Genomic DNA, 11269 nt, shown 5'->3' on the forward strand with positions numbered 1-11269 from the left:
CCACCAATTAGAGCTTTAGTCAAACAGCAAGAGGTCTTGACTACTTCCTTCAGCCCTGTAGAGTATATCTGGAGGAAGAGATGAGAGCAGTGCTGCTAGATGCTGCTGTCAGATTGCGGTGTGCTTCACTGGGCTGGCTTCTCATGACACGCTGGTGCTTTGTACTTTAGGTGAGTGGGGACAGAGTGTTACTCCTGATGCAGCAGTGCTTTCCCTCACCAGGAGTGAGACGTTATTGATCAATGAAACTGGGTAATAGACTTTTAAAGCCTGAGGGTGGAGATGATTCCCCCTTAAATGCCTCTACTTCATTTTTAGAACTTGCTGACGAGGGGTTACAGGATCCATTGTAGCTGAATACAGTAGATGGAGTCAATCACAGTGACACAATGTACACAGAACACAATATTCACTGTAGACTCAATTATCCTGCTATAGTGTATTACATTGTTCAATTTATAAAAAATATGGAATCAACAATGCCTTTTCTGCTTTGTCACTTGAACATCCCATCAGGATAAATCTTGTAGAACATGTCTGGGCTGTGTTCTGTATGTAGAAAACGTATTGACACTGAGTGAAACAGGAAGGTACAACCTGAACTCGTCCAATGAGAACATCGATTTCCCTGATCCCTACTTAACATGACCCTGAGCCACGTACAGTTGCCAAGCGTTGTTGTACGTTGCCGATAGAAATGGAATGAATAAAGCTGACATGAGTCCTTCTACATATCATATTTATACCTGAACGTTGTGTCCTGCTGAACACGCCCCACATGTGGTGTCATTGATGGAGGGGCAGCTAAAAACACGATGTGTACTATTTCAGCTGAATGCATCGCCTCCTGCCCCACTTATCCTTCAATGCTGACACTGCTTTACCAGTCTGACTGGATCTCTAGGTAGATGGAAAACCTTTATGTATGTTTTTGCGTTGAATGTAAACTGACTCGATGCCTTTTCGAGTGTCACTTACTCAGAAGACCCACATAAGTTCTCCACGATTATGATGCATGCAGGTTTATTATAATATTATGGACCTATTCTTTTTGGGCGTCTGCCAATTTGTGATTGTCAGACACCAACCGAGAGCTTGTCTTTTTTAATTGAAAGAAGCAAAGCATTGAGGCCAAATTCTCATCACCACTGCCTTTTAGTGTTTAGCTAATTGCCAGGTTGCATTTTTCTAATAATGTACCTGGCTAGGTGCTTCATGGATGCTTCCCTCAGTCTTTATGCAGCCTTGGTGATATCAGTAGGGCTAGTACCTCTGATTCCATTTTAGCTAGGGATTGTTTGAAATATGGTGTGACTTGAAGCTTATGTATGCATGTATGTGGTCTTTAACTGTCTTAGCCTCTGGAGAAAAGCCATTTGATCCTCCTCTTCCCCAAACAGGAACATTTGTCACATTAATAATAATCCAATTGTAAGGTTCTGTCTAGATGAAGGCAGCATGCTTCCTGAGACCTAAACTTGAAATTATTCCTTTTGTCTGGAGATGTAACTATTTGCTCCAGTGAGTTTAGATACTGTAGTTTCCCCCCACCATGGAGCTATCAGACTCACATGACCAAGATGACTATCATGTTTAAGTGTGTGTGTGATTTTGATAAACTTGAAAATATGCCTCATTCAATAAGCAAACAATTGTACTATTCTGTATATTTTTGAACCAGGCAGTTTTATTTGGGTCGTTCTCTGGAATCTGTTAGGCCTACGTCATGACTGATAGGTTTGTAGAGGGACACACACACACAAGTCCTGTTCAATACGATTGAATGCGTATCCTGACAAAGGATTTCTTATTCCAAGACTGAGGTTTATTAAAATATAAATGTTCACCCCCCTGTCTGCTTGTCAGTGAAGGAATGGACAAATTGCTTTGGCTTCAGGTTCCATTGGAGAGGATGTTTGGTGTGCTTCAGAGCAACTTTCACCCCCACAGTGACCATGGCTTACCTTTTTGAATATATTTATAATCCAAGMTCTGTTTTATTTTTTATAAGTGCCATTATATATTTTTTCCACTGCATCAGTCACACTATGCAAACAATGTATTTATGTATTTTACATTATGTTTAAAAAATGTCTAAGTATATGTTTTTTCCAATGAATCTCTTGAGAAACCTCAAAATGCAGCAGTTTGTTCTTTAGTTTGGAATAAAGAATGATGTAAGGGGCAAAATAGAATCCTATTGTACGAGGGACAAGTTCAGAAAGTAACTTTTTGATCATCTTGTACAGGCTTCTTTAATTCTGAAAACTTGATACTTAATACGATGCCTGCAGAGTGTTGACACATGGGCAGTTTAGGTGTGTGATGAAAAATAGTCACTGATGCAAAAACTAATGGGGGGTTGGGGATGTGACTTTCTTGAAGAAATGGCATGTATTTTCAGAGGAAGATGATTGGACCATGTGTTTCTATCTCTAGTGGTATAGGGTCTTTGAAGTGGTTTTCTGTGCTGCTCTAACCTGTTGATACTGAAATTATCTGAATGATACTCATCTGAGTGATTTCTCTCGTGGTTTCGGAGCTTGAGGACCTTTTTATAGTTCAGTGTTCAACTGAAACAAAATGAGTGAGCTTTTGGGAACATGAATATGATTGATCTTCTCATTAGAAGACTGCTGCAAACAGTTAATCAGAGTCAATATTTCACCCTTATATTTATTCCTAGACATTTCAGGGGGTTTGGATGTTGATGAGTAATATGGATGTGAACAAAATAAAAAGCATTACTGAGTTGAAGACTGTGAAAGTGATTATAGTGCAACCTGGATGGATTATGCAACCCCAAAGTTACTGCTCAACTCATAACAGCAGTTGCACAGGAATGGCCAAAAGGAACACTGACTTAAGGTAAGTGTGATTGTGCTCATCTAGTTGTGCTAAATATCAAGCTGTCTTCTGACATTTTTCTTCAGTGAAAGTTGTAATTGTCATGGGAAATCCTGAATAAATAGCCTGAAATTCTTCATTTACATTGCACTGCAGATGTCAGCTGAATCGGAAATTACCTTTAGATGTCAACCATGCTACAACCTGGATCTTCTGCGGTACAAATTGAATCCTGTCCCTAGGTTGCCTTGACACAAGCCTAGTTATTGGCTGCAGTGCCTCAAAGAGCTAAGCACAGGAAACATGGTTAAGAACATCCAAACTAAAATGACTGTCACTACCTGAATAGATGTGAACTCACCCAACTGTTGAATAAATGCAGAATGCAACAATATCAACAATTTTACTGAGTTACTGTTCATAAAAGGAAATCAATCAATTAGGCCCTAATCTATGGGTTTATGATTGGGCAGGGGCGCAGCCATGTGTGAGCCTGGGAGGGCATAGATCGAGCCAATCAGAAAGGGCTTTATTACAGACAGAAATACTCATCAGTTTCATCACCTGTCTGGGTGGCTGGTCTCAGATGATCCCACATGTGGAGGTCCTGGGCTGGCGTGGTTACACATGGTCTGTGGTTGTGAGGCCGGTTGGAGGTACTGCCAAATTCTCTAAAACGACGTTGGAGGCCGCTTATGGTAGAGAAATTAACACTAAATTCTCTGGCAACAGCTTTGGTGGATATTCCCTCAACTTGAGACATCTGTGGCAATATGTTGTGTGACAAATCAGCACATTTTAGAGTGGTCTTTTATTGTCCCCAGCACAGGGTGCATCTGTGTAATGAACATTCTGATTAATCTGCATGTTGATATGCCACACCTGTCAGGTGGATGGGTTATCTTGGTAAAGGAGAAATGCTCACTAACAGGGATGTAAACAAATTTGTGCCAAATAAGCTTTCTGGGTGTATGGAACATTTCTGGGATCTTTTATTACAGTTCATGAAACATGGGACCAACACTTACCAGGTTGTGTTTATATTTTGTTCAGTATATATGCCTTCAGTTCACTTCTATGGCAGTCCTAATGGAACATTAGATAATATGGTACATATGTTTCATGTTACTGTGAATTCCTCCTGAGAACAGTATGTGAACAGGGACAGGCTAGATTGATGCTTTTCTGTGTCCCTCAGAACTCTGCACACTTCATTTTAATGATGAATGGGTTGTAAATAACTGAAAGACAAAGTTGGTTCATAACAAGCTTAAACATTGTGTGTATTATATTGTGAGTAAATGTAAACGCCCAGAGCCAATTTGAATTCTAGGCTATAATTGAAAAGAAAAGGAATTTTATATATTTAATTTCATTTGTTGATTGAACGACTTTATGCAAGAAAAAAATGAAATTTCACTACATTGTTAAATATGATAATAAAATAAATGGATTCTCCCACTCTTTGGTTTTCAGAAAGGATGTAACCGTCATCGCTTTAGAAAAATAATTTTMGGATCAAACCAAATCTCAATCTCATATTTGTCATCTGGAAAACAAATGTAAAAAATCTGACTTTATTTGAAAAGAATAAATCTCAAAAATTAAGAACTTCTTAAATAGCAACCTTGGTGTTTGTTATTGTTTCTCAATGTGTTGAATACATTTTGTTCTTTAACCACTACTAGCCTGAGTGCCTGTATCAGACACAGAATGGCATCCCCTTTGCAACACGCTGGATTCTTTGCCACTCAAAGAGAAAAGTGTTTGAAAGACCAGGTATCTACCAAACAAAGATCAAAGCGTGTTTTAATTTGGTATGATTTAGGAGGGAGTGATATAATACATCTGATTAAAATACTCTAACATATTCCTCTCATGAAGCCACCCCTATTTACAAGTAGGAGAAACCCCCAGGTATTCCCGGACTAGCCTGGTGCAAGATCAGTTTGTGCTGTCTTGCCAACTCCTATGGTCAATGGCAAACACAGATGTGGTAACAGGCTATTCCCTGACAGCTCTGCCTAATAAAGAAAGAGGCTGTCTGGTCTGTTTTTTTAGGCTGGCTGTGAAAACAAAAAACATGAATATTTCCACATCATGATAAAAAAATATAAAAAAACAGCACTAGAGGGCATGCAGAGAGAGAACTACCGTCAGTCAGTCGTGTAGAAAAGTGACAGTCAGAGAGGGAGTTACAGTTGCAACAGTAACAGTAACATGCCAAGGTGCTGAATGCATCCCAATCCTATTGCAAATATTATGCGCTCTTACTGACGTTGGCCAGTAGTAGGCACAGCCCTTAATGAATGGAGGAACAGCGTGGTCATCAGCTTCACAAGCCAATGATGAGTGGAGTATTGCTGTCAATACAACTGTCATTCACACATCGCAAACAGTGTCTAAGAGTCTCCACTTCTTTCCTCCATTGTCTCCTTCTCTCAGTAGATTTGGAGGTAAGGTGACGTGGCCCCGTCCCTCCACTTGTGGACCTTGTCTGTGATGGCCGTGCGGCAGAGTGGACACATCTTCTCCCGGTTGAACCAGAGAGCAATGCACTCGTCACAAAAAATGTGCTGTTGTTGAGAGAATAAACAGGCATTCTTTATCCAACCATGTGCAGAATCAAAAGGAACACAATGAGTATACCCTTGTGTGGCTGGAATATTGAAATCAAACTAGTATGTGTAACTACATAGTAGGAGTAAAGAAAAGTCAGTAATATTAGTGTTTGCCGTCTCATGGATGAGTGGTGTATCTCACCTGACACAGGAGGGCCCTTGGGTCTCTGTACTCTGCCTGACAGATAGGACAGATGTCCCCAGCCTCACTGCACTGGCTCCTGGTGGCTGCTGCCCCCGTGTGCTGAGGAGGAGGAACAACGCATATTTACAATCCACAAAGTCATCCAAACTCCTTACAAGTGTCGCCATTATACTCACATGATACACATGAGCAAGACTGTTCAAGACAGTAGTCACTTGTCAGTCAACCCACATACCACCACTAAGGAAACAGTTAACATATTGATGTATTTAAAGTACTGTACCTCACCACTGAGAAATATCCTCACAGTTTTCTGGAAAGACCCCCACTGTCCATACAATCCTAAAAGCTACATTTCAAAAGTAAGAGTTTAGTACATTTAAACAAAGGTGAAAAAAATACAATGTAGCCGTTTTCAGAATTTCCACTAGTAAGGAGCCACTTCAAAGCATACATCTTTGATAAATGCAGTGTGATGCAGTCATAAGGTCAGTCACCTTGAGTATGAAGTAGACCAAAGCCAGCAGAACTCCCAGGGTGAGGCCTGTATTTCCATCCACTTTCTGGTAGGTGACCAGGTAGCGGAACCATAGGGGGGTGGGAGCCACAGCCTGGTACACCTGGCCCACCTCTTCAGTCAGCATGTACCACCGTCCCTGGGGACAGACAGAAAGGCATAGATGAATGCTTTCTCTCCATACCTTTTGGGCCCCCAAAATGCTGGTAGAACCTACAATTAATTCGGAAAGTATTTCAGACCCCTTGACTTTTTCCGCATTTTGCTATGTTACAGCCTTATTCTAAAAATGTATGAATTTCCCCCCCCCCTTATCAATCTACACACAATACCCCATAATGACAAAGCAAAAACAGTTATTTTTTACAATTCTAGCAAAAAACTGAAATATCACATTTACATAATATTCAGACTCTACTCAGTACATCGTTGAAGCACCTTTGGCAGCGATTACAGCCTCAAGTCTTCTTGGGTATGATGATACAAGCTTAGCACACCTGTATTTGGGGAGTTCCTCCCATTCTTCTCTGCAGATCCTCTCAAGCTCTGTCAGGTTGAATGGGAGTGTCGCTGCACAGTTATTTTCAGGTCTCTCCAGAGATGTTCAATCGGGTTCAAGTCCAGGCTATGGCTGGGCCACTCAAGGACATTCAGAGACTTGTCCCGAAGCCACTCCTGCGTTGTCTTGGATGTGTGCTTAGGGTTGTTGTCCTGTTGGAAGGTGAACCTTCACCCCAGTCTGAGGTCCTGAGTGCTCTGGAGCAGGTTTTCATCAAGGATCTCTCTAGCTCTCTGTACTTTGCTCCAGTCATCGTCTCCCAGTCTCTGCCGCTGAAAAACATCCCTACAGCATGATGCTGCCACCACCATGCTTCACCGTAGGGATGGTGCCAGGTTTCTTCCAGACGTGACACTTGGCATTCASGCCAAAGAGTTCAATCTTGGTTTCATCAGACCAGAGAATCTTGTTTCTCATGGACTGAGAGTCCTTTAGGTGCCTTTTGGCAAAATCCAAGTGGGCTGTCATGCCTTTTACTGAGAAGTGGCTTCAGTCTGGCCCTCTACCATAAAGGCCTGATTGGTGGAGTACTACAAAGATGGTTGTTCTTCCGGAAGGTTCCCCCATCTCCACAGAGGAACTCTGGTCACTCTGACAGAGCTCCATCGGGTTCTTGATCACCTCCCTGACCAAGGCCCTTCTCCCCTGATTGCTCAGTTTGGCCGGACGTCCAGCTCTAGGAAGAGTCTTGGTGGTTCCAAACTTCTTCTATTTAAGAATGATGGAGGCCACTGTGTTCTTGGGGACATTCAATGCTGCAGAATTGTTTTGGTACCCTTCCCCAGATCTGTACCTTGACACAAACCTGTCTCGGAGCTCTACGGATAATTCCTTCGACCTCATGGCTTGGTTTTTGCGCTGACATGCACCGTCAACTGTGGGACCTTACATAAACAGGTGTGTGCCTTTCCAAATCATGTCCAATCAATTGAATTTACCACAGGTGGACTCAAATCAAGTTGTAGAAACATCAAGGATGATCAATGGAACAGGATGCACCTGAGTTCAATTTCGAGCCTCATATTAAAGGGTCTGAATATTTACGTAAATAAGGTATTCCAAAAAAACTGTTTTTGCTTTGTCATTATGGGGTATTGCGTGTAGATTGATGAGGAWTTTTTTTWAATTTATTCCATTTTAGAATTAGGCTGTAACGTAACAAAATGGGGTGAAAGTCAAGGGGTCTGAATACTTTCCGAAGTGCTGCAATTTCTATTTCAGTTCTTCACAGTGGAGACTAGAGCCATCTGTCACCTGTGTCTGACAAGAGCGAATGAGCATAGCCTACTTGTAGTCACACAACTGGAGAGAGCATCCTTCCATCTGTGACAGAAAAATTAACAATTGTATAGTGGATCAATAAAGCTGTATTGTATTTCTTCGTTACCTGGGATCTGTAGGTCACCAGGTTAGAGGGCAGCAGTAGGATAAGGCACTTAAACCACATGATGAGGAACTTGAGTGTGAAGTTGGTGACGCCCACCACCCATAGGACCTCCCAGAAACCTAGGGTCTCAACAGCTGGGTTTAGGAAGATGAGGCTGAGAACGAGGAAAAGATGTGGATTACATATTATGCTCCTGATGATTTTAATGTTGGTTTCTTTTGTGTATTATGTCACTATGTCAACCGCAAATGTCCACAATGTGTATCCAATAAGGTTTTCCTATTCTATTCGGTTTTCTGTTCTGGGCCCGGTTTCCCAAAAGCATCTTAAGGCTAAGTTCATCATTAGAACTTCAGTAGCAGCATTGTTAAATCTCTGAGCTGTTTCCCAAAAGAATTGTTACTAAAGTTGCACTTGAAAAATCTTGTTATAGAACAGCTGTGCTTCGTTAGATTAGTTTTTTCCTTACCACGTCACTTTATACACAGAAGACCTCCACTAAACATAGAATCAATATGTTTATCTGTCTCTCTGTGACCACCGGTAACTTCACAACAAAGTTGACTACAAATACAAAGTTGACAATGTCGAAGGATAAAAAGATGATTCAAATTAAAACAGATGACTGAATTAAAAGATGAATAGCTTACAGTATATGCTACAGGCCTATATAATTTAAAATGTCGAAATCAATTTCATGTTCATTCAACTGAGTTCTATTTAGCTAATTGGAGGCTAATGTTAAATTTTTGACTCATTTCATGATGTGTAACAACATGTGCGCATTGTGGCGGCAATTCTTGATTTAGTGCATTATTGTAGGGTAAGCATTAGAATAAGCCGCCTCAATATCGGCAGTCAAAGGTGATATCTTTCTAAGAGCTGCTCCGTCGTCAGTATTGTGGAAAAATTTGAATGTTAAAGGTAAGATTTGAATGGAGAAAGCTGATCCAAGAGCAGCGCTGCCTTTCCTTCGGTCCTATCAGTATCGACACAGGCCTCAARGACGCATTTAGCGAACGTTCTCGGGAATCACGTTACATCTTCGGCCTTTGTAGGAAAGATGCATCACTTAAAAACACTTGTAAAAAATATTCCATTGCTATCGGGAAGTTGGGCCCAGGTCTGCTCTGGTAAGTGAAGTAAGGGGAAACGGAAGTGTCTTACCAATAGTAAAGTGTCTCAGTGAGAAAAGTGTAGTAAAGCAGGAGTGTGGAGGACACCAGGAAGAGGAGCAGCCATATGCACTCTATCTTTGACCGACGATCCTGAGGAGATACATGAAGGATCATATTCAGAGGTTTGAATAGTGTTTAAACACTGATGTAGAAATGAATGAGGAAATAGTGTTACTGTTAGTGACTTACCTGAAGAAAGACTTGGGTTTGAATGTTCTTATTCACATAAAGAAAAGTTGTAAATAAGCCAACTCCAACAGCTAGACCTGCAACAATGTCATGAATTATATTTATTTCAAACTAACTTGAGATAAATAAAAAGTTGTTCCTGACTGTATAGCTATGTTATTGTTGCCCGACACTTACCTAGGGCATGTTGGATGACCAGTTTAGCACAAAGGATGATTATGAAAGGAAGACTCTTCTGAACCCAGCGGAAGAGGTAGCGCAGCTCCAAGAATGAGGTGCTMGGCTCCCCTGACTCCAGATCAGCATCAGCCGGGTCCGCCTCACTGGGCTCACTGTGGGAGTGCTGGTGTCCCCCACAATGTGAATGAGAGTGGCTGTGGGAACTGGTTCTGGAACTGGCTCTGGACCTACGGGATGACGCCCCTCCTCTACATGACTCCCAGGGCCCGCTGGAGAGGATAGGTACCCGGACCTCTCCACTAGTCTCCGGGACAGCAGAGCCCCCTGTAGCCCCTGCTGGTGTCCTGGTCAGTAGCGTCAGAGACAAACCATGTCCTGCCTGATGGGCACCCAGCTCACTGGAGTTAGGCTGCATCACAGTTGGGGATTCCCTCGATTTCAACGTTCTTTTGGAATCACTCCTTCAACAAATAAATCGTTAGAGGTTAAGGAGGAAAGATAAGATGCCGTGTGGTTCTAAATGTGCAGATGCTAGCTAACAATCTAGCTAACTTTTTCACGCTATGTTCGCTAGCTAGGCCTAGCTACAGTAACTTACAGGTTGTTGACAGCATAAACAAATATTGTGATGCAGCCTAGTAATGTTACTTTGGCTGGCTAAATGACAATCAGATTCAGGACGGTGTTTTCATCAATATATATATATCAATACACACTTTTGTATTTGGTCTATCTAGCAACGGTTTTCTCTTTTGTTTACATTTAGGGAGTGACAGTCAACTAGCTAACGTACATTAGTAGCTAGCTAGCTAGCTAGCTAACATTAACTGTGTCGTTAACTGTGGCAAGCTGTCAGATCAACATTACAATTGACAGCTTTTTGACAAATATAAATATCATTAAGAGGTTGTTGACCGTGTTGGCACTGATTACAGGATTTCTTTTAAAGTACCCTTACTTCACCAGGTAAGTAGACTGAAAACATATTTACAACAACGACCTGGGGAATATGTTCTGCATGGGAGAGGGGGGGGGGGGGGGGGTTGAATGAGCCACCTGGAACATGATAGAGATGGCAGTTAGCTAACTACTGTACTGTTAGATTTCGGATGACAGATCTTTGCCAAACGGCTAACGTTAGCAGCTAGCTAGGCTAACGTTGTTATAACGTTTCTTTAGCAATGCAAGCAGAAAGGTTTGAAATACCTGTCATACTGAGTCTGGAGTTTCATGACAAGCCACCGTTCTCCATCTAATAATCTGTCCAAAACCCAAAATTGAACGAAAATAAAAGAAACAACCTAAAAGAAAACTAATTCGCAAGTTAAACCATAATCCTATCGTTTGGGAGCATAGAGCTAGATAGAGGACTCATCTTTATATCTGTGCATTATTCGCTTTATGTAGCCCCGCCCACTTGACCCAGTTCCATTCTGACTCGATTGTGTTTGTGTTTCCGTTTCACAACTTCCTTCAACGCTAGCGAATTACCTCAGAGCGGTGGCTAGCTAATAATATAAAACCGCACGTCATTAACACGTCTTAACAAATAAACAAAAACATGGCTCACATTTGGGAACACACACACATGGCTATTCGGAGGTCGGATGATAACCATAGGCCATCCGTCCATGATTAATTGATCA

At 41.6% G+C, this 11269-nt stretch overlaps 1 protein-coding gene across 3 annotated transcripts; it reads right to left on the minus strand.

Moving 5' to 3' along the window:
* Positions 1-4105: 4105 nt before the first annotated feature.
* On the minus strand, positions 4106-11062 carry LOC111950847 (E3 ubiquitin-protein ligase RNFT1). Of its 3 annotated transcripts, none has more exons than XM_023968755.2 (9): positions 10830-11062; positions 9621-10084; positions 9444-9520; positions 9244-9344; positions 8077-8230; positions 6111-6269; positions 5897-5962; positions 5611-5712; positions 4106-5423 (listed from the first exon to the last, which is right to left on the minus strand). In XM_023968755.2, the coding sequence occupies exons 1-9, from the start codon at positions 10853-10855 to the stop codon at positions 5289-5291; spliced, it is 1284 nt and encodes a 427-aa protein (XP_023824523.1). In that variant the 5' UTR covers positions 10856-11062; the 3' UTR covers positions 4106-5288. The 3 variants fall into 3 exon arrangements, with proteins under 3 accessions (XP_023824523.1, XP_070290370.1, XP_023824525.1); XM_070434269.1 differs by lacking the exon at positions 10830-11062 and adding an exon at positions 10582-10660; XM_023968757.2 differs by lacking the exon at positions 10830-11062 and adding an exon at positions 10222-10550.
* Positions 11063-11269: the final 207 nt, after the last annotated feature.

Source organism: Salvelinus sp. IW2-2015, linkage group LG23 (assembly GCF_002910315.2).
Source record: "Salvelinus sp. IW2-2015 linkage group LG23, ASM291031v2, whole genome shotgun sequence".
Classification (NCBI taxonomy): Eukaryota; Metazoa; Chordata; class Actinopteri; order Salmoniformes; family Salmonidae; genus Salvelinus; species Salvelinus sp. IW2-2015.